This window comes from Oryx dammah, unplaced genomic scaffold (genome assembly GCF_014754425.2).
Source record: "Oryx dammah isolate SB20612 unplaced genomic scaffold, SCBI_Odam_1.1 HiC_scaffold_26, whole genome shotgun sequence".
Classification (NCBI taxonomy): Eukaryota; Metazoa; Chordata; class Mammalia; order Artiodactyla; family Bovidae; genus Oryx; species Oryx dammah.
Genome location: NW_024070210.1, coordinates 44,514,316 through 44,537,265, shown reverse-complemented (window position 1 = coordinate 44,537,265; position 22,950 = coordinate 44,514,316). Strand labels below are relative to the sequence as shown.

Here is a 22,950-nt window from a genome sequence, read left to right as displayed (position 1 = left end):
CCATCACCAACTCCCGGAGTTTACTCAAACCCATGTCCATCGAGTCGGTGATGCCATCCAACCATCTCATTCTCTGTCATCCCTTTCTCCTCCTGCCTTCAATCTTTCCCAGCATCAGGGTCTTTTCAAATGTGTCGGTTCTTCATATCAAGTGGCCAAAGTATTGGAATTTCAGCTTCAGTATCAGTCTTTCCAAAGAATATTCAGGACTGATTTCCTTTAGGATGGACTGGTTGGATCTCCTTGCAGTCCAAGGGACTCTCAAGAGTCTTCTCTGACACCACAGTTCAAACACATCAATTCTTCAGTGCTCAGCTTTCTTTATAGTCCAACTTTCACATCCATACATGACCACTGGAAAAACCATAGCCTTGATTAGACGGAGCTTTGTTGGCAAAGTAATATGTCTCTGCTTTTGAATATGCTCTCTAGGTTGGTCATAACTTTTCTTTCAAGAAGTAAGTGTCTTTTAATTTCATGGCTGGAGTCACCATCTGCAGTGATTTTGGAGCCCCAAAATATAAAGTCAGCCACTGTTTCCACTGTTTCCCCATCTATTTGCCATGAAGTGATGGGACCAGATGCCATGATCTTCGTTTTCTGAATGTTGAGCTTTAAGCTAACTTTTTCACTCTTCTCTTTCACTTTCATCAAGAGGCGCTTAAGTTCCTCTTCACTTTCTGCCATAAGGGTGGTGTCATCTGCGTATCTGAGGTTATTGATATTTCTCCCGGCAATCTTGATTCCAGCTTGTGCTTCTTCCAGCCCAGCGTTTCTCATGATGTACTCTGCATATAAGTTAAACAAGCAGGGTGACAATATACAGCCTTGACTACTCCTTTTCCTATTTTACCCTCAGGCATACCTAAACATTACGTCCCAAACAAGGGAAGTGGGAGGAAGGGGCGTTGGAAGGGCTCTACCATTGGCACTTCGCCAAACTCCCAGGAGCAGGAGCAGTCCTGGGTTGGAATCCCAGCCTGGCCTTCAGTAAGTGCGCATCCCTCAGCAAGTTGCGTATCACTTCGGAGCCTTGGTTTTTCCACCGGCAAAATGGGCACAACGTTCCTATGTGCCCGCAGAATGTGCGCTAACATTAGCCTCGCCCGGGGCACTGCGCCGGGGCGCGAGGGCGCGGAGGTGGCGCTGTGCCTGCGGCCCGCGGAGACGGAGGAGGACCGGCCTCCGCAGCCGGGCTCTCAGCGGCGGCGTCAGCGCCGGAGGGCGGGGCGCGCTCGGGGAGGCGACTGGAGCTGCGCCGGTGGCGGCTGGGCGCCCGCTAGCCGGCCCGGCCTCCGCCGCCCGCTAACTCGCATCCCCGCTTCCCTCCCACCGCGTCCCTGCGCGAAGATGGCAGCCGACGGGCTGCATGAGAACGAGACGCTGGCGTCGCTCAAGAGCGAGGCCGAGAGCCTCAAGGGCAAACTGGAGGAGGAGCGGGCCAAGCTGCACGACGTGGAGTGTGAGTGCGGGCCGCGGCGGGGGCTGCGCGCCGGGAGGCGGGCGGTGGGAAGGAGACCGGCGGGGCGGGTCCGGGGGCAGGGGGGCAGGATGGAGGAGTCAGGCCCGCGCCGCCGCCCTGGCTGAGGGCCCGGCGCCCCGGCGCTGCTTGAGACGCAGCCCGATCCCCCGGGTGCGCTTGTCGGGGGCCCGAGCCGGACCCTCGCGGGCTCCCAGCACCTCTTAGAGCCCCCCGCCCACTGGCGGAGGCCAGCCCGCCTCTGGGCGGAGCAGCTCCTGGCCGCTGTCCTCCTGACGAGGGATCGTGGGACCAGTTACCGTCATCACCTGCCTGGGCGTAGCAAACTGATCTCATTCTTGCGATTCCCAAGCCGAGCGGGGTGTAGGGGGTTGTCAGGGGAGGCAAGCGCCCCGAACTCTTGTGGACACGGCCTAGGGGAAACTCCTGGTTTGGGGTTTGGTTTGAGGTTTTTTTCGATTATCATTTTACTCTCTCCATCACTGTTGTTTTTTCTCAGTTTTGCTTTTGTAAGGAACCAGACTCTGATTTAAAATCTCACTTTTCCAATCTGAGGATGGAAATAGGGAAAGGAAGCAGCGAGGCTTACCAAACGCAAACATTTCGTTCATCTGAGGCTGTTTAAGATGCTTTTGTTTGGATGCGGTGTGGTTGGCATAAAAGAGGAGCAGCAGTCTTAAATAAATTTACATTATTACGACCATAATGCAGAACCAGCTCTGTGATTTTTATGAGTGAGCAATTAAATAACCCAGTGACATGACTCCTGGCGGCATCAGCTTCCCTTTACTCTATCGGATGGTTTATCCCTAGCAGAGCTTGGGCTAAGGCCAGGCTTGGGGAAGTGGCTTTATCTGCTTCTTGTTCAGCCCTGAGGGTGGCGGCTCCTCTTTGCTGATCCAGACCTTCCCAAGGTACCCTCAGGCACACCGGAGCATTGTGCTCCTGCCATTTTGGTACCACCCTGTCTGCATCCTCTTTGGAAAAAAAGAGTGAGGTTAGTGCTAGAGGCTTTAGCACCTGATTCCTTCCTTTGACAAACCTCTTGATAGAAGCAGATGACCTGAATCTCAAATATGTTATGCCTTTGTAGGAGTCTCCTTTAAATAGGTAAGCTGAGCCCCTATATCTTTCAGAAATATATTCAGTTACAATTAGCTATAATCCCCAAAGTAATTAAATAAATTGGGAGTTATTTTTCTTAACAAGAATCAGGGTAGGCAATCACCTGCTTTGGTTCAAGTGCCCAGTGTGTCATCAGGAACCCATGCTTCTTTTCTTTCTACTACTTAAGGCACTCGTGTTTGCGCTGTGATTATGATCTAACTGCTACAGCGTCAGATATCACCTTTGTATCCAGGGCTGGAAGAAGGGGGAATGTGGGCACCAGCCTCTGTTTCTCCTTCTTTTCAGGAAGGCAAAAGTTTTTTTCGAAAACCTCCTTTCTCCCCAACATATTTCTCTTTGTACGTCATTGGCCAGAACTAGGTCACATGGCTACAGCAAGGGAGGCTGAGAAAGGAAGTAAGCTGGGCAGGCTGCCATCCCCAAACAAAGTTGGCTTTTGTTATCAGAGTAGTAGGGAATGGCTGATGGGTCTGTCCCATTTCCCTTTGCAAATTCCTATGCTCCACAGACAATAATGATGATGCTCTGAATATGGTGTTAGTGCCTCTGGGTCACCTGATATCTCCATTTTACAGATGAGGAAACTGAGGCATAGAGAGGTGAAAGGATTTACCAAATGATCCCAGCTACTAAGTAGAGGACCCAGGACTCCAGCCCAGCCTCACTTCAGTTTGTTTTATTGTTGTTGTTTGTTTGTTTTACCAAATACCTTAGTGCTCAGTGCAGAGGGCATTCTCTAGAAACTCTTTTACTCAACAGTACAGGCTGCCCACTGGGATATTTTGCAGCCTTTTCTGTGAATCTGGTAAATTGCCTGAGCCAGAGAGATGGTTACAATGCAGCTTTTCAACAGGGAACCCCTGTCCTGCCCCAAATGCAGGGCTCTCAGAAACCGGGGTCAAATCATGAACCCACAGCAGAAGGATTTATCCCCACCTGTATATGGCAGAATTTTTGAGTAGAAAAGATCAGAGGTCACGTGGCCAGGGTCCCGTTTATTCCCTCTGCAGCTTCTGGACCACTTCTCTTCACTCTCGTGTTAAACCCTTGCTCCATTGAGGCTCTGAGCGTTCAGCTGACCTCCGTCTTCCCCTCACCTCTGTTCTACTGTCTCCCAACCTCCCAGCCAGGCTCCCTCCTTTCTTGAGGACTTCAGCATATGGCTCAAGTCCTTCTTTTGACGCTAAGCCCTGTCCCATCCCTGGCGTCTTCAGGATCCACAAGGGTGACCCTCATCAGAAACTGGCCCCTCACGCCACCACAGCCCCCTGGAATCACAGCACAGCTCCTCTGACCGCAGCCTCTCCCTTAGAGATCTCCTTGACCTTGGGTCGCTGGGCTCGTCCCACTTCCATTCTCTCAGCCTCTTCCTGAGTGTGTGTGTGTGTTTGTGTTTTGATGTTGTTATAGCTGACCCTGTAGCCCCTGTCCTGGTCTGGGAAGGGTCTTTAAGCCATAAGCCAAGGTGACCAAGTCATCTTTGTGCGCCTGGGACTCTCAATTTTATAAAATGGAAAGCCTTGCATTCTGGGAAGACTTTCAGTTCAGTTCAATTCAGTCGCTCAGTCGTGTCCGACTCTGCGACCCCATGAATCGCAGCACTCCAGGCCTCCCTGTCCATCACCAACTCCCGGAGTTCACCCAAACTCATGTCTGTCGAGTCGGTGATCCCATCCAGCCATCTCATCCTCTGTAGTCTCCTTCTCCTGCCTCCAGTCCCTCCCAGCATCAGAGTCTTTTCCAGCGAGTCAACTCTTCACATGAGGTGGCCAAAGTATTGGAGTTTCAGCTTTAGCATCAGTCCTTCCAATGAACACCCAGGACTGATCTCCTTTAGGATGGACTGATTGGATCTCCTTGCAGTCCAAGGGACTCTAAAGAGTCTTCTCCAACACCACAGTTCAAAAGCATCAATTCTTCAGTGCTCAGCTTTCTTTATAGTCCAACTTTCACATCCATACATGACCACTGGAAAAACCATAGCCTTGACTAGACGGACCTTTGTTGGCAAAGTAATGTCTCTGCTTTTCAATATGCTATCTAGGTTGGTCATAACTTTTCTTCCAAGGAATGAGCATCTTTTAATTTCATGGCTGCAATCACCATCTGCAGTGATTTTGGAGCCCAAAAAAATAAAGTCTGACACTGTTTCCACTGTTTCCCCATCTATTTCCCATGAAGTGATGGGACCGGATGCCATGATCTTCGTTTTCTGAATGCTGAGCTTTAAGGCAACTTTTTCGCTCTCCTCTTTCACTTGCATCAAGAGGCTTTTGAGTTCCTCTTCACTTTCTGCCATAAGGGTGGTGTCATCTGCATATCTGAGGTTATTGAGATTTCTCCGGCAATCTTGATTCCAGCTTGTGCTTCTTTCAGCCCAGTGTTTCTCATGATGTACTCTGCATATAAGTTAAATAAGCAGGGTGACAATATACAGCCTTGACGTACTCCTTTTCCTATTTGGAACCAGTCTGTTGTTCCATGTCCAGTTCTAACTGCTGCTTCCTGACCTGCATATAGATTTCTCAAGAGGCAGGTCAGGTGGTCTGGTATTCCCATCTCTTTCAGAATTTTCCACAGTTTATTGTGATCCACACAGTCAAAGGCTTTGGCATAGTCAATAAAGCAGAAATAGATATTTCTCTGGAACTCTCTTGCTTTTTCCATGATCCAGTGGATGTTGGCAATTTGATCTCTGGTTCTTCTGCCTTTTCTAAAACCAGCTTGAACATCTGGAAGTTCATGGTTCATGTATTGCTGAAGCCTGGCTTGGAGAATTTTGAGCATTACTTTACTAGCGTGTGAGATGAGTGCAATTGTGCGGTAGTTTGAGCATTCTTTGGCATTGCCTTTCTTTGGGATTGGAATGAAAACTGCCCTTTTCCAGTCCTGTGGCCACTGCTGAGTTTTCCAAATTTGCTGGCATATTGAGTGCAGCACTTTCACAGCATCATCCTCCAGGATTTGAAATAGCTCAATCGGAATTCTGTCACCTCCACTACCTTTGTTCGTAGTGATGGTTCCTAAGGCCCACTTGACTCTCAGTCCTGGGCAAACTGCAACAATTGGTCACCCTTCTGTTTGCTCTGCCTTGCCCAAATTCTTGCCTTAAAAAAGTCAACACGACAAAACTAGAACATAAACTTGGAGGAAAGTGGACTTAATTCCAGATTCAGTTCTTCAGCTCCCTTCCCTTTGACCCTCAGACCAGCATCCATACTGTTGGACCCTCATCCCCAGGTCAAACCCTGGGCCAACTCTTAACTACAGGAAGTGGTTCATATGGGTGACCTAAGGGGAAGGCAGCCTACATCAAACTCCACAGCGCCAGGCCCTGTGCCACTGCCCTGCCTTTCCCCTCACTCCGCCAGCCCCTCCTGCTTCTCCCCATCATCACCTTCATCACCTTCTCATGACCTTCTGATTACCTTCCCCCCCTGAGTAGGTGCTTCCTCACTTGATTCTCAGGTATTTTAGAACCATGAGGTGACAGCTTGTGTTAGTTTCATGTTGCTTTTGTCCAAATTTCCATAAACACAGTGGCTTAAGACAACATAAATTTATTCTCTTACCAGTTCTGGAGGTGAGAAGTCTAAATGCGGTCAGAAGGGCTGCATTCCTTCTGAGGCTTTGTGGCAGAGTCCATTCCTTGTCTTTCCAGCTTCTACAGGTTGCCTGCATGCCTTGGCTTGTAGCTCCACATAACTCCAACTCCACTTGTGTCATCACATCTCTTTCTTGACTTTGACCCCTTGTCTCCCTCTTGGAGAAGGCAATGGCAACCCACTCCAGTACTCTTGCCTGGAGAATCCCATGGGCAGAGGAGCCTGGTGGGCTGCAATCCATGGGGTCGCTGGGAGTCGGACACGACTGAGTGCCTTCACTTTCACTTTTCACTTTCATACATTGGAGAAGGAAATGGCACCCCACTCCAGTGTTCTTGCCTGGAGAATCCCAGGGACGGAGGAGCCTGGTGGGCTGCCATCTATGGGGTCACACAGAGTCGGACACGACTGAAGCGACCTAGCAGCAGCAGCAGCAGCAGCTCCCTCTTATAAGAACCCTTGTAATTAATTACATTGGACCCGCCTGTATGGTCCAGGATACTCTTCCCATTTCAAGATCCCTAACTTCATCACATCGTCAAAATCGCCTTTGCCACAGAAGCCAGCATATTCACAGGTTTTGGGAATTAGGATGTGAACATCTTTGGGGGGTGCGGCTATCATACAACTCTTACAACTACAGGGGTCACCTGCTTCAACCTCAGTCTTCAAGCACAAAAAGTTTTCTTCCCCTGTCAACACCCCTCTCCCCTTTCCTTGTGAATGAAGAAGCAGCCGAAGGCCTAGGGCTTTCCCAGATGTTATCCAGCTACTCTCAGAGCATATGCAGAGTAGACACCAGGCTCTTAGTAGCTCTCCTTCTCACCATGCTAGGCCATCTCTCAGAAAGCTGACATTCACATTAAAAAGGGGAAAAGAAACTAAGTCTGTGTGTATATTGAAAATTGTCAATATGAAGTAAGTAAACCAAAGTGCCCAACAGTGTATATAACATGATCTTATTAGCTTAAACAAGAGATGCTTGTATATGCATTAAATGTGTGGCAGGATACATGGGAGATGTTACCTCCAGAGAGGGGAGTAGAGGGGGATGTAGAGGTACTCTTAACTTTATACCCATTGGTGTATTTACTGCTTTTGTAATCAAAAGTGAATACTGGAATGAAAGTTAAGATCAAGGGGAAAAAAAGGAGAGAGTTCACTCTAAAGAGTTCTTAATTTGAAATTAAAGTGACAAATGATCTGGAAGACAGGCTGAAAGCAGACAGCCGGAGGGAGGCTGTGTTCGTTTCAGCCTACATGTGTGAAGGTCTCGTGGGCCTGTGTGGGGGTTCCATGCAGGTTCCCAGCCCCTTAAGGGAAGATTCTATTTTTGTCTAGGAACAGAGTAACTCAAAAAAAGAGACTTATGTAACATCTCTAGGTACAAATCCAGGCAAAATATGGGAAACCACAGGCTTTATCACCCAATGCTATTCCCTTTTCTATCTGTTCTAAATATAACATTGTGAAAGGTTTTATCTCAAAAGCTCTATGGCTGGAGCCTTGGACTATTCTGATGTTCCAGTGTTAGGAAAACCATATTTCTGGATTAGTCTGAAGCAAATTTATTGATTGACTTTTTCCATGTTCTAAGGAAATATGCTATGTGTCAGCTCAGTTCAGTTCAGTTGCTCAGTCGTGTCCGACTCTTTGCAACCCTATGAATCGCAGCACGCCAGGCCTCCCTGTCCATCACCAACTCCCGGAGTTCACTCAGACTCGCTTCCATCGAGTCTGTGATGCCATCCAGCCATCTCATCCTCTGTCGTCCCCTTCTCCTCCTGCCCCCAATCCCTCCCAGCATCAAAGTCTTTTCCAATGAGTCAATTCTTCGTATGAGGTGGCCAAAGTATTCGAGTTTCAGCTTCAGCATCACTCCCTCCAGAGAAATCCCAGGGCTGATCTCCCTTAGAATGAACTGGTTGGATCTCCTTGCAGTCCAAGGGACTCTCAAGAGTCTTCCCCAACACCACAGTTCAAAAGCATCAATTCTTCGGTGCTCAGCCTTCTTCACAGTCCAACTCTCACATACATACGTGACTACTGGAAAAACCATGTACTGAGTCTTAAAAAAGTGAGTTTCCCAGCAGAGTAATCTGCTTCTGGCTCTTGTGTGTGTGGCCTATTAGGTCAGAAGGAGCAGAAAGCAAACCTGCCTTTCATTTCCTCACCCCTTCCTCTTGCTAGAATACTGTCATAATAAGCTCATGCCACTGTAGCAGATTCAGAAATAGAGAAAAACACATCATCCATAAGCCCCCCACCCAGAGGCAATCACGTTAGGTATCTTGTGTTTTATAGCTTATGGTTTCACTTTTGTGTATGTATTTATAAGCATGCTTGTAATTGTACCAGGTACAGTTTGAGTTGGTTTTTTGTTTGAGCCTAGTTTTAATTTAACCCAGTTAATTGACTAGCCCCTTGTATCATTTTTATAGTTCTTTTTAATGTCAGTGTTTAAAAGTATGATTTAAAATCACATATTAGTCCATCATAAAGGCTCTACCATAATTTAACCCTTCCAACTTTTAATTCGGGATTTCAGAGTAGGTTTTTTGTCTGTGGCTAATATATGGTTTTCATTGTTGTTTAGTCACTAAGTCGTATCTGACTCTCTTGCAACACCATGAACCGTATGTAGCCCACCAGGCTTCTATGTCCATGGGATTTCCCAGGCAACAGTACTGGAGTGGGTTACCATTTCCTTCATCAGGGGATCTTCCTGACCAAGGGATCGAACCCGTGTCTCCTGCGTTGCAGGCAGACTCTTTACTGTGTGAGCCACCAGGGAAGCGCAATTCATAGTTTGGGGGCAATTAAAAAATCTCTTACAAACATAAGTGAGGTAAATAATTGTAAATGTTTTCCTTCCATCCAGGTGTTTGAGGGTTTTGTGTACATCCCACCCCATTTTGCCTTGGGGTAGAGACAGAATGAGTTTTTACAAATTTGCTTTGGTTAAGTTTTCTTGCTTGATTCCTTTTATCTTCTACCAAACTGTGGCCATCACAGAAACTGTATATTGGTGCACAATTTAGGAAGTTAATCAAGATCATTTAAAAAATAATTCTGTTTTCCTGTTTAAGACCCCTCACTCATCTTTAAACTTATGTTCTATATTTATAATTGATTTCACAGTGTTCATTTTCAAGGATATAAGTGTGCTTCCTTTGTGCCGGACTGGAATAGTCTTGCCAACAACCCCATGAGGAAGATGAGGTTGCAGGAGGGTGAGCCTCTCTTCATGGATGTGGAGCAGCGGCACGGGGCTGTGACCCAGAGCCCAGGCTCCTGACGGCTCTGCTCCAGTGCATGCTCCAGGGAGATCCGAGCAGAAAGCACCCCATCCTCCTGCCACTTACCTTCTAGAGGAATTTCTTCACAGGTTATCATTATAGTCTAGAAATTCTTCTTATAGAAACCAGCTGGTTGTCTTCATCATTTCTTTTCTTTTTTGTTTTTCAAGAAAAAGTTAAATCCTGAAGGGATAGTTCATCAGAAGGCAAAGGAGAAACCCCATCTGCCCTGAACCAAGCTCCTACAAATGATTTACAGGACATATTCAGCTCATTTCCGGGTTTTTGTTTTTAATTTCATTAGAAAAAAAAATTTTTAACTCGAATTTAGTGAATGTGAGATTTGGCAAATAGAAGCAGGATAGAGTGGGTTGGGAGTGAATCTCTGTATAGGAAGAGAAAATGTCACGAGAAAAAATAATTAATAAGTTGGAGTGTGTTCAAATTCATGTTATGCAGGGAGACCCCATTTTGGTTGGTGAGTCTTTTTTTGGTAAGAGGGACATTAAATGGCTAGGATTGCCCTAATGCTGAACTGAGGGAAGCAGCGCTAGTACAGATATGACGTTTCAAAGTTAAATACTAACTAGGATATGCTCACAGCTCTGGTGCAAGCTTGTGTAAAAGGCTTGTAAAAAATTAGAAAACTTCAGTCTGTTCATTGCATTCAGTATGTTTTTGTGAAGAACATTGCCATAAAACACTAATGTGCTGTTCGTGGCAATAAAAAATGCGCTGTTTTAGCAGAAGCAGTGGTGTTTTAATTGCCCATTCATGTAGCATTTTATAGTTTAGCAAGCACTTTTAACAACTTGAGTTTTCACAAAGACTTTTAACCTGCATACTCTTTTCTTTCATCATAAAAAATGGGACAACTAAAAGAAACCAAGACTTCTTGGAGAAGTGGCTGCTTCCGGGGCCAGAGCATGGGGGGGACATGACCCTGCCAGAAGACGCTGTCAGAGGATGATGAGGCTGTGTGGGAAGGTCTCCGGAGCCTGCTTGATGGGGCTCCCACTGAGCAAATCAGGGCCCAGCTGGGCATCAAAATAAATAGTAGCAAAGGATTATAACCTCTTGAATTAAGTGAGAATCCATGAGTTCGCTAATGTAAATAAATGAATAAATACACTGGGGAAGAGGGAACCTTCCTCTGTATACTAGAAGGCCAACTGAAAACTGCAGAAGGAATGATTTAGGAAAGTCACCACTTGCCAGCCGTCGTAATAATCAGGTTCAGGCAAGAATCATTAATGGATATTAAAAGTGGGGTATTCAAGTTTGAGGGGTAACATGATATGTATGTGCTCTCAGAGTACATCCCCACAAAGTACTTTTTCATGACAAAAGGCACAATGATAACTGTACATGGAGAACCATGGCAGATGCCACCTTGACCAGATCAGAGTAAACACTGCTGGGGATGGACTAGCAGACAGCAGATGGCTCCTGGTGGGACAGATGCATGGGGAGGACCTTATCGCTGGTCCACAGCATTCCTGCCAGTGTCCTTTACCCAAAGCTCATTTGGAAGAAGCATCAGACAAGCCCAGCTGGGGAACAAATCACTGGAGACAAAAGAAAATGACCACTGAAGGCAACATGTGATCTTAGGTTTTCTTTTGCTATAGAGATATCATTGGGTGAACGTCTCAGTAAGGTCTATAGATTAGACATAGGGTTCTAATGACTGTTCTCTGACTGATCATTATACAGTAGTTATGTAAGAAAGTTCCTTGTTTTGGGGAAATATACACGGAAGTGTTTAGAGAGAAGGAAGGGAAGAGGGGAGGGAAGAAGGAAAGGTTTCCCAAGAAGGGGCACTGTTGTCACAAGGCTTACTGCAGAGTCAGCCCCTCGGTCTGGGCTTCCCGCGAGGGAGGTGGGCGCCTCCCCAGAGAGGAAGGAAGGGGCCAGTGCCTTGTCTCTCTCCACCCCTGATGCTTTGTCTGTACCAAGACCCTACATCTTTCCTGGGGCTGACCTCTGGCTTAGAATGCCCCCTTCTCTCCTCCCCACCTGCCTGTAAAAAGGCTCAACTGAGAGGTGTGGAGGAAAGAGCGACAGAGATGAGGTGAGGAGCCCGGGCACAGCCTCTAACCTGGAAGGGGGAGGCAAGCGCAGCAAGGGGCAGATGCCGTGTGACTCCCCCACCCCCTCGATGACTGGATGGACTGGATGGCTTCTGGGGCCCTTTCTGCTGTTTCATGTCAACTTGTCTCCTTCTAAGACTCGTCAGTTGACTACATTTCTAAAAGCCCCTCAAAAGCTCTCCCTAAGCCTCACAAAAAAGGCTGTGGTCCCAGCCCTTGAAGGATTGATTTTTGGAGCATCTTTCTGATGTACATACCTCCTGCACCTCGTGTTCAGACCCGTAGAATGTTGCCTTGATCTCTGCCAGCTCTGTAAGTTTTCAGTAAATCCATGGGGTACTGTATGCTGAGTTGGTCAATTAGTTCTTTCCAGCAGCACGTGGAGGGGACACCAGCCACGTCCCAGGCCTGAGCCAGGCATGGGGGACCAGAGAGGACACACAGGGCCTGCTGTTGAGCAGGTGGATGCACATCCCGGCACCCAATGGGGCAGTTTCTGTAAAGTCATTTGTCCTTGTGACTGGAAAGGAGTAGGTGAGAGAGCCAGAAGCCCCTTCTTCACTCCCAGTTAGTTGTATGAACTGGTATTAGCCAGATAACCTCTGTGAGCCTCAGTCTCCTCGCCCGTCAGTGGGAATAGCGACCTCACTCCACTGCCTCCCCTCGCATCGCAGAGCTGTGGCCTTTCAGTGGGAGGATTCTGTGTCAAGCTTTGCAGATAGCAGGCAGTTCTTCCTCAGTCCCTCAATATGCATATATGGATGCAAGCGCTTTGAAAAACATAGGGTTTTTTTTCATGAATGCGTAGTTGATATATGATATTATGTAAGTTGTAAACATAGTCTGAAACCCACAGAAAATGGCAACATGTCTCTACCTTCTGTGTTTTGTGTGTGTGTAGTTGCTCAGTTGTGTCCAACTCTTTGTGACCGTTGGGACTGTAGCCTACCAGGCGCCTTTGTCCATGGGATTCTCCAGTGAAGAATACTGGAGTGGGTTGCCGTTTCCTCCTCCAGGGAATCTTCCCGACCCAGGGATGGAACCTGCATCTGCCGTGTCTCCTGAAATGCGGCACATTCTTCACCCACTGAGCTATGGGGGCTGAGCCTGAAAGAGAGAGCATTTCGGGTCATGAGGGTAAAGTGCAGGAGGAAGAGCCCTGACAGCCTCCCTGCTCCCGTGTGTGGCTCAGACGTGGTCCTTGGTCATGGGATTGAGCGCCCCTTGTCCTTGCAGTGCACCAGGTGGCCGAGCGCGTGGAGGCCCTGGGGCAGTTTGTCATGAAGACCAGAAGGACCCTCAAAGGCCATGGGAACAAGGTTCTGTGCATGGACTGGTGCAAGGATAAGAGGAGGCTCGTGAGCTCCTCTCAGGTACGTCACACCTGCTGGGCGATGGTGGGCATGCTTCTCATTGTAAAGCTGAAGGGAAGGAGCCGTCCTTTTCAAAAACCCTCTCAGGACGTTCTGACTCTGCCTGTTTGCCAAAGGGTACAAGTTACCTCGTTAAGAATTCTCTGGCATGCTTAAGAACTTAACTAATTTGGGTAGCTTTGCAATTGGCAGTAACTAAAATATTATAAACTCTGTTGACAAACCATTCAAAAGTTTTTCTTCCTGAGCATATTTCATGGTCGTATTTGTAAGGGAAACCATTTTTAAATTAATATGTTTTTCTCCCCCAAGTTGAGGGCATAGGTGAGGTGCCACCGTGGCTACTTTCAGCTTAAGAGTTTAGCAGTTTTTACACCTTAAGTAACACATTTAAACTATGTATTTTGTGAAATATAATTTTTGTCGTTCAGCTTATATAGGTCACATCATTGATTTTGCATCCTATGTACTACTTATTAAAATGCTGCATGACAAATTTCCCCCAAGTTTAGCAACTTAATCAGTGGATATTTGGTATCTTACATGGTTTCTGAGAGTGAGGAATCCGGCAGCTCAGCGGGATGGTTCTGGCTCAGGGTGTCTCACAAGGTTCCAGTCAATACATTGGCTGGGGATGCAGTCATTTGACAGCTCAGCTAAGGCAGAAGTTCATTTCCAAGATGGCTCGCTCACTTGGCTCTCGGCTGGAGGCCTTAGCTCCTCACTGTGTGGACCTCTCCATTGGTCTGCTCATGACGCGGTAGCTGGCCTCCCACAGCAACAGGAGACAGAAGCAGAAGCCAGGCTGTGTTTGATGACCTGGGCTCAGCAGTGACATCCCCTCCCTTCTGCTGTATACCGCTGGTCCCACAGACCAACCCTGCTGTAACGAGGGAGGGGCCTGGACAAGGACATGTCTCTCAGGAGGCTGACTACACTGCTTAGTGCTTTTTACGTCTATGTCGGTGTTACATGCATTGAACCACACGCCTAGGTCATATATTTTTTGGCTGGTTTAGCCCCTGGCTCCTGCCGCTTCCTTCAGTCCAGCTTTTTCAAAGGAAAACTTGATTTTTGTTTATAGCCCTTATAAATATTAAAACTGTGGGGGGGGGTAGTGAAAGTGTTAGTCAGTCAGTCATTGTCTGACTCTTTGCTACCCTATGGACTATAGCCCATCAGGCTCCTCTGTACAGGCAAGAATACTGGAGTGGGTAGCCATTCCCTTCTCCAGGGGATCTTTCCAACCCAGGGATCTAACCTGGGTCTCCTGCACTGCAGGCAGGTTTTTTACCATCTGAACCACCAGGGAGATACCTATTCTAAATAACCCATGAGCTCTAATATCCATGCCGGTACAGTATAGGACAGGTGTTATTAATCTCCTGTATTACCTACAAATCTAGTATATCACATTGGATGTGCTTTTTAATTTATTGGTTATGTATTTTACTGGAAATGAGAGCAAAGAGTTTTTACTCCTACCACCCTGTCATAGTCGGTATTATTTTAGAGCATTTCTTTCTAGGCTTATGCTTCCCAAATGCTCCATTTTACAAAGGGGTTGTTCAGATGTCTGTGTTGCTGCCTAGCCTTTTAGACTTTTTTTAATTCTTAAAAGAACACCATATGTTGGGTTTCTGTCACTCTGTACCGCTCTTACTAGAGAGGGAGGGAGGGGAGGAGGGCTGCGTCGGCACTGCTGACTCACGCCATCCATCCACCCGGACTGCCAGAGGGCGTCTGGAGGTGGGTGGAGGTGGGAGGAAGGTGGGGAGCAGCAGAAGGGCCCTGGAACAGACTCTGAGTGACGCAGAGCAGCCTTTCTCCCCTAAAAGGCACGAGATTAATCCACCTGACTGTGTGGGTGGGGTTGGGTAGGCTCAGTCTCTCCAGGTACATAGGCCCCTGGTGTATACATCTGTGCTCATGGAGGCACCGCATTTAGTTCTGAGACTGATTTTAGCCTCATGGGTGCCTCTGTCTCTCCAGAGCACACAGTGGGTGGGTGGTGGGGCCAGGCAGGCCACCTGTGCGCTGGAGGAAGCCTCTGAAGGGAGTGCTGACTTGGGCAATGCACTGAGTCTCTACCCCCACCCCAGCAAGCAGGAGCTCCAGACCCCACCTCACCCTCAGCTCTCTTCTCTGCTCTGTTATCTAATCCACCCAAACTTTGCATTTGGGCCTTTAGTTGGAGAAATTAGACTAGAAGAACCAATGTGCTTAGGCGTCTCCGAGCTGCCAGCTTTGACCTTGACCATGACTCCTCAGGCCCACGCAGCGTGATCTCAGCATCAGATGAAGTGAAGCAAGCCGCTGTGTCACTTTAGTTCAGTAGACCTTGCTGGTGTCCCTAAGTGGCATCCGCCTCACTCACCAGATTTGGCTCCAGATGGCTTGAGTGATTAATGAAAAATCCAGCCCACCATAGAGGCTGCAGATTCTCCATTCCTGAGGATTGCACATCCTCCACCCATGTGCTGGAAGAAATCTACTTGGCCATTCTCTTCCACTGCTGGCCGGAGCCTGGGGGCCCGGACCACGCGCACACCACGTTCTGGGCAGATGACTGTGCTATAGGGACTGGGGCTCATGTGGGTTTATCTCTGGCGAGTTTGTATTATATGGAGGAGATCATAGCCCCTCCCCACACCCCCAGTGAGGGCTGCAGCAGTGGCTGCAGGGAACGTGGCCACATTGTCCATGGCATTGCCAGCCCAGAGCTCTGTGGGAGCGCTCTGCGTTTCCTGAACAGCTGCCCACAGGGGTCCCCACTATCACAGGTGTGAGTCCCATGTTTGCAGCATAGGTGTGGTAGGTGTGAAACGTCAGGGTAGGGGATGTTCCTGAGCACCTGGAGAAGTCAGACTGATCTCGGAACTGCTCCACAGCTTCCACACGGGGTGGGGAGGCCAGGAGTCGGGTGAGGCTCTTAGACAGTCCTACAGGGAATGTGGACTCCAAGGTGAGCGGTAGAGAGGAGATACTGGTGGGGAGGGTGAGGAGACAGAGACTGTTAGTGGCTGTTAGGCATCTGAAGGTCATTTCAGGATTACCTCATCCCGGTGTAACTCACTGACATTCGGGGTATGGTGGCGATGAGAGTTTACCTGCAATTTGTGCTTGGTTTATAAATGGTAGAAAAAAAGTGCCTGAGCATTGCTTTCCGTCATTGTATCTGTGCAAGGGATGCAGGGTTTAGGCCTGAGCCTTGCACCAGGCCGGGAAGTGTAGGCCCATCTACTCCTGTTTCTTCAAGGGTGCATTGTAGGGTCTTGATTGTCCAGATGCTTGCTCTGGTTTTCCAAGCGGTTCTGAGCAGTTCACCTGTTAAGTCTTGTTGACGATTCTTAAACTGTTCACTCTTTTTTGTTTTTGTCTTGTTTCTCTTGAAGTGTAGTTGATATGCAATATTATATGTGATGTACAATTTTTAAAGGTTGTATGCTCCATTTATAGTTACTACAAATATTGGCTATATTCTGTGTGTTGTACAATATATCATACGTAACAGTTTGTGCCTCTTTTTTAAATGTTGTTTATTGTGGTAAAAGTCACATAATATAAAAGATACTGTTTTAACCAGATTTAACTGTATAGTGCAGTGGCACTAAGCACCCTCACACGGTTGTGCCACTCTCAGCCTCATCCATCTCCCAAATTTTTCACTTTCCTAAACTGAAACTTTTCCTGTTAAACACTTAACTCCCCACTCCCCAGCCCAGCCCACCCCCAGCCCCTGGCATCTAGCAGTGTAACAGTTGGTACCTCCCCCTCCCCGCCCCTATGCTGCCCCTCCCCCCGCCATCTCCCCAGTGGTGATCACTAGTTTGTTGAACTCTTTACTCTTTTCCTCCAGGATGGGAAAGTGATCGTGTGGGATTCCTTCACCACTAACAAGGTAAGGCATTGTCTCCGGCGGATTGAGGCACTCCAGAATCCCAGTCCTGTCCTCATCCTCTCCAAGCATCGCCCTAGTGGTTGCCCTGCCCCTCAGGAGCCTACTTGGGGGTGTAAACTCCACGAAAGCCCATCTGTGTTCAGATGGCTCAGCAGCCCACTGTAGCATTCATTCTTCTCAAATCCAGCCCTTGGCCCCAGAGAAGAGCATGAGGAGGCTGACATGGAAACAGGAAAGAGTGTGGCCCAGAAACTTGTCACATTCACACTTGCTACTGCATTGATGATTTTTATTCTGATTGATGAGAAGAGATACCAAATCCCCAGTCTTCTCTTCCATCTCTGTCTCCCACTAGACCGCATGGTGGGTGGGGAGCTGAGACTTCAGTGGAGTTAAACTGCACTTCATGGAGGTGCCATGGAGTCTGAGCCCTTTGCAAGTCTGGCATAGACATGTACTGCTCTGAATGAGACCTAAGTTTAAACTATTAACTAAATGGAAAGGGCAGAATCTATGTGTAGGTGAGCTTGAGTGCCTGCATTGTGTTGGCATTTACAGTAACAAGTACTGTATATTAAATATGGACTCCAACATTTACTTAGAAAGACAGTGTCCCTTTCACTGTATAAAAAAGAAAACCCATATCTGTCTCAACAGCATCCTTATTGTGCACTATTGAACATGTTCACTAAATGTCATAATAGGCAGTTGGTCTGGTCAAGAACCACCTTGTAGAGCAAAGTCCTAAATGCTCACGCCCCTGGGGAATGACAAGCATGACAATATAGCAGTTTGCAAAAGCAGAGGGCTTCCCTCCATGTCACCCTGCCTCTCCCAGCCCTCCTCAGCATCTTCAGGAGTAGGGGAGTGGGGATCCTTCCACTGAAGCCTTAGCATGGCGGAAAGCACATGCTGCCTGGTTTCTGGGGAGCTGTGGTGTTGCCACTGGAGGCCCCCAGCAGGGCACGTAGTCACTGCTGGTCAGCAGAAGGGCGGGAGGCCCTGTGCTGAGAGGGGCCACCTCACCTCCTTGGTGACACCTTGAGGCTATTCGTGGTGTCCAAAGGGCTGCTAGACTGGGAGTGACAGCAGAATCTTGACAGGAGTATCAGGGCCAATGTCTCCCCACAGAAACACAGAGGATCATAACAGGAAAGAAGACCAGTGCTTGAATGTGCTTTGGAAACCATCTAGTCCCATCTTCTCCCCCGCCAGGCGGAGAGGGAGACTGAGGTAGATCAGATGGCCAGCCTGTGTGAGGCTGCACATATCCTTGGTGTCGGGACTGGGACCAGGGCCCAGGGTTCCCAGGGAAGTAAGGCCACAGACTCCGAAGATTTTGAGTGTGCCTTGGTTGCTTATCTGTGTTTGCAGGAGAATATGGGTGACTCAGACCCCAGGCAGAATCCAAGGACTTTGATGTCCTCTTAATGCTTCCATTTTACTGGTTCCCTTTTCTCCCTCCACGCCCCCTCCCCACCCTCACCCATGTTCCTGCCTGGAATGATTTAGGACCCACAGGGGACAGAGGCGATCATATACTCACTCACAAGTAAACAAACCTACACATATAAAAAGTCAAGAGTATGTTTTCAAGAGTATGTTTTAAAAATAGCATCTGAGTAAATAAGATGAAGTGTGTGTATACATACATATACATATATATCTGAAATGAAATTTGGATAGTCTTTTCAAAGAAAACGAGTCCCAGTATTCATTCAGAACAACAGGGGGAGTATAGCGGTAAGAAAGAAGATGTTAAGAATATCTTTTTGCTAGGTGAGATTTTTTAACTCGTAGAATATATGATATAAGGTTTGGATGATTATTGGAGAGCTGAGTCTCCTCACCAGTCTCAACCCCTTTGAAACTGGAATGTAATTTGGTAGATGCCTCAACGATTTTACTTGTTAAAAGCTGACATTTGTGTAGAAGCGCCCTCATTTATTCTAAGCATGGTGTGTGCTGTGTTTCAGGAGCATGCAGTCACAATGCCCTGCACGTGGGTGATGGCGTGTGCATACGCCCCATCGGGATGTGCCATTGCATGTGGGTAAGTAGGGGAGACAGCAGCCTTTCATATGTCCTGTTAGCCATAAAACACTTTTCTATAAACAAAACATACAGATAAGAACTTGTAATTTTTGTTGATTACTTAAGCATTGTGTAATCCTCCTTAAATTTTATCAAGGGAAAAAAACCCTGCAGAATGTCTTTCATAGTTTATTTTCATTACAGATTGACATTAGTATAAGTTTAAAATCTATTCTCTCTGCTCTCAGATGCTGTTGGCAGAGACCACAAATTTGTGCAGAAACTTTGGAAAGCATGTTGGTAATATGTATTCAAAGCCTTGAAAAATTTATGACCATTGATCTAGTGATTCCACATCTAAGAACTTGTTTGAAAGAAAGAAATATAGAAACAAAACATATATGCAATAACATTTATTGTATTGTTATTTAAAATAAAGCAAAAATGGGGAAACAATATGCCCACCAAAGGAAATTAAGTGAATGGTGGTCCATGAATTGGATGGAATATTATGCAGCTGTTAAAAAGGAAAATCTTAATGACAGTAAGTGAAAAGAGCATCAAGAGTAATAGGAATTGTGCATTAATTTGTTTTTCTTGTGCTCAGTTTAACAGAGTTGGGAGTGAGAATTGCAAGCACTATAATTCCATGTCCTTTTGTTAATTCTGGACCATTCAAAGTATTTCTATAGTAGGAGCTCAGCCATATTTAGAGAAGAAGCGTCAGCATAAAGGCTGTAATGAACTACACCAAAATGCAATTATAGTTCTCCTGGATGTTGAGACTATGGGTGTTTTTCTCTTTGTCACAATTTTGTCTATTTTCAGTTTTTTTTTAAGCATATGTTATTTTTATAATCAAGAGAAAAGGGTTTTATTTCAAATATGAAAATGCTGGACCTCCAAGCAAAAACTTTGGAGCCTTCTCCAACCAGGGTCACCCCAGCCATCACTCCCCACATCTTCTCTGTCTAGACTGTTGTCTTAGGGCAACTTCCCACTCTCTCCACTTGTTGAGATCCCTCTGGAGACCCTGCTTACATACATGCATTTCATATTTTCCCATTTTTTAAATAACTCAAAAGTAGATTGTATCATTTTATAACTGGATGGCGATATTTATGTAAACTGTATACCCATGTACTTCCTAAAAGGATATGAAGGGACCACAATAAAAGATATAGGTATAAATATAGATGTGAGCACACATACATGTTTAACACATTTATGTACATATGACACAGTTATAAGGTAAGTGTGAAGGAGTTCGGACAGCTCAGCAGTTCCACGGCGTAACCCCCACTAAACTCTCCTCAACTTCACGTAGGCACAGGGTCATGCCCAAAAATTACCATCAGGCTCAGTAATTAACTAGAACTCAGGAAAGCGCTATACTTAACGCTCACAGTTTCATCACAGTGAAAGGATGCGAATGAGAACCAGCCAAAGGAGGAGATGCACAGAGCACAGCCCAGGAGGGGTCCAAACGTGGAGCGTCCAGTCATCCCCTCCCTGTGAAGTCACAGGGCCTTCCTTCTTCTTGCATCACACTGCAGAGCTTTTCTGCTTCGCGTAGCATTACAACTAATCCTAAGTGTGAGTATCCCAACAGAGCTACAGCAATGACCCTGAAGCTTCAGAACAGGAGAACATATTTCACCTCGAGGGTTAGGGAAGCCCGGTCTGGAGCATGCTTGTCTGTTGTTGCAGCCAAGTGCCAGTCGTTCTCACCCACATGGTCTATAAACAAGCTGCAGAGGCCAGTCACTGGTCATAAACTAGCCAGGCCTACACCTGTACCTCCAAGCAATTAGAAACGCACAGGGCCTCAGAAGAGAGAACCCCTCCCAAATGTCATTCCCCACTAAATAGAAGCAGGGCTCCTTGGAGTCATTCTGGGCAGGAAGAGAATAAAGCAAGCTGAAGGTGTTTCCTTGTTCCGGAAGCAAGGGAGCATTCAGTCATATCAGTGGAGTCATATCAAATGTAAAATATGACCCACTTGAAGGGGCCCCCAGTGTCCAAATTTGGGGTAATTTCAGCATCACATGAAATGATGATAGTAATGATCTTAACACTTTTGACATGCCTTCCTCACTAAGTTTGATCATTTCTGGCCTTTGATTTAGTGAGAGACTTGCAATGCTTCCTTTCACTTAAACACTTGGAGGCCATTGTAGGGTTAATAATTGGCCTAATTTCATTATTGTTGTGTCTCAGAAAATAGGGAGGCCTGAGGGCAGGAAGAGAGATGGAGGAACAGCTGAGCGGTGGGGCAGTCAGAACACATGCAGCATTTATCGATTAAGTTCACCATTGTAAATGGGCACAGTTTGTGGCATTCCTAAACCATTACAGTAGTAACATCAGAGATCACTGATCACTATAAAACATGTAATAACAATGAAAACGTTTGTAATATTGTGAGAATTACCAAAACATGACACAGAGACATGAAGTGAGCAAATCGCTGTTGGAAAACTTACACTGATAGACTTGCTTGAGGCAGGGTCACCACAAACCTTCGATTTATAAAAAATGCAATAAAGCAAAATGCAGTAAAACAAGGTATGCTTGTAATCACCAGCAAGTCACCCTTACTGTGGAAAGATCTTGTGGTCCCCACTTTGACCAAGTAATCAAAGTTGGCATCACCAATCTTGGGATGAGAGGCATGGCAAGCCTCCTAAAGTGAAGCAGTAAGAAAGAAATACACAGTATCACCTTTATATAGCACATTTATATTATTGCTAAAAATGTTATCCTTAAATGTAACATTAATAAAAGTGAAAGTGTTAGTGGCTCTGTCGTGTCCAGCGCTTTGTGACTCCATGGACTGTAGCGCACCAGCCTCCTCTGTCCATGGAATTCTCCAGGCAAGAATACTGGAGTGGGTAGCCATTCCCAACACGACAAATCCGGACTGTGTGACATTCTGTAAGACAACTGACCTAATGAAGTCTCTCATTATAAACAGTCAAAAGCTGTGTCTGTCCTCCATTAAAAGATCTTGCTGTTGTTGAGTCATTTAGTCGTGTCCAACTCTTTGCGACCCCATGGACTACAGCCCCCCGGGCTCCTCCGTCCCTGGGATTCTCCAGGCAAGATGACTGGAGTGGGTTGCCATTTCCTTCTCCATTAAAAGATCTTAAAAAGATATAAAAACAGAATGTAATGTGTAGACCTGTTTGGGCTCTGGATCCTTGAGACAGTTGGGAAATTGAATATGGATGGCTTACTACATGGTGTTATGGAATTTTTGTTAGTTTTCTCAGATGTGATAATGAGTTAGTGATTATAAAGGAATGGTCTTATTTTTAGGAAATGTAATTTGCAGATTGAAGTATTTAGATGTAGTAAGTCATATCTGCAACTTGCATTCAAATGGTTCAGAATTTGCTCCCACAAATGCAACAAAATGTTAAGTTAGCGAATCCATGTGAAGGGATCTGGGAGTTCGTTGTACTATTTTTCTTTCAGTTTTACTATCCATTTTTAAATATTCAAAGTAAAAGTTTAGGGATAGGTTACAACATATAATACTGCCAAAGGAAAACATTTTGAAAGTATGTGTGAATGAGAAAGTATACACATGTTCTATTGCCCTGTATTAACATTTGACACTTCTTTCTTTCCCTGCTAGTGGTTTGGATAATAAATGTTCTGTGTATCCACTGACATTTGACAAAAATGAAAACATGGCTGCCAAAAAGAAGTCTGTTGCTATGCACACCAACTACCTGTCGGCCTGCAGCTTCACCAACTCTGACATGCAGGTAAATCAGGGGCCTGGGTGATGATGCGCCGGCCTGCAGGGGGAGCAAGTTCGGTCACAGAGAACTAAAGAGAGGGTGCAGATGAGGAAACTGTTCCAGTATCCCTCTTTGCAGGAGAATGTGTATGCTCCAGAAGTTGGCCCTAAGAGGAAGCTCCTGTTGCTTCTCACTGGTTTTATATGTACTATAATTTATTTATATATATATATAATTTTATACAGAAGGCTAAGTCACTTTAGTTGACTCTTTGCAACCCTGTGA

At 46.4% G+C, this 22,950-nt stretch overlaps 1 protein-coding gene across 2 annotated transcripts in view; it reads left to right on the top strand.

The window, feature by feature from the left end:
• The first annotated feature begins 1,222 nt into the window (after positions 1-1,222).
• GNB5 (G protein subunit beta 5) overlaps positions 1,223-22,950 on the top strand; it is a 33,929-nt gene continuing 12,201 nt past the window's right edge. The window contains exons 1-5 of one of the 2 annotated variants that reach the window (XM_040226538.1): positions 1,223-1,462; positions 12,842-12,978; positions 16,838-16,879; positions 18,856-18,932; positions 22,557-22,689. In XM_040226538.1, the coding sequence (XP_040082472.1) occupies positions 1,351-1,462; positions 12,842-12,978; positions 16,838-16,879; positions 18,856-18,932; positions 22,557-22,689 (501 nt within the window). In that variant the 5' untranslated portion in view covers positions 1,223-1,350. The remainder of the gene's footprint in view (positions 1,463-12,841; positions 12,979-16,837; positions 16,880-18,855; positions 18,933-22,556; positions 22,690-22,950) is intronic. The other variant, XM_040226539.1, reaches the window with a different exon arrangement.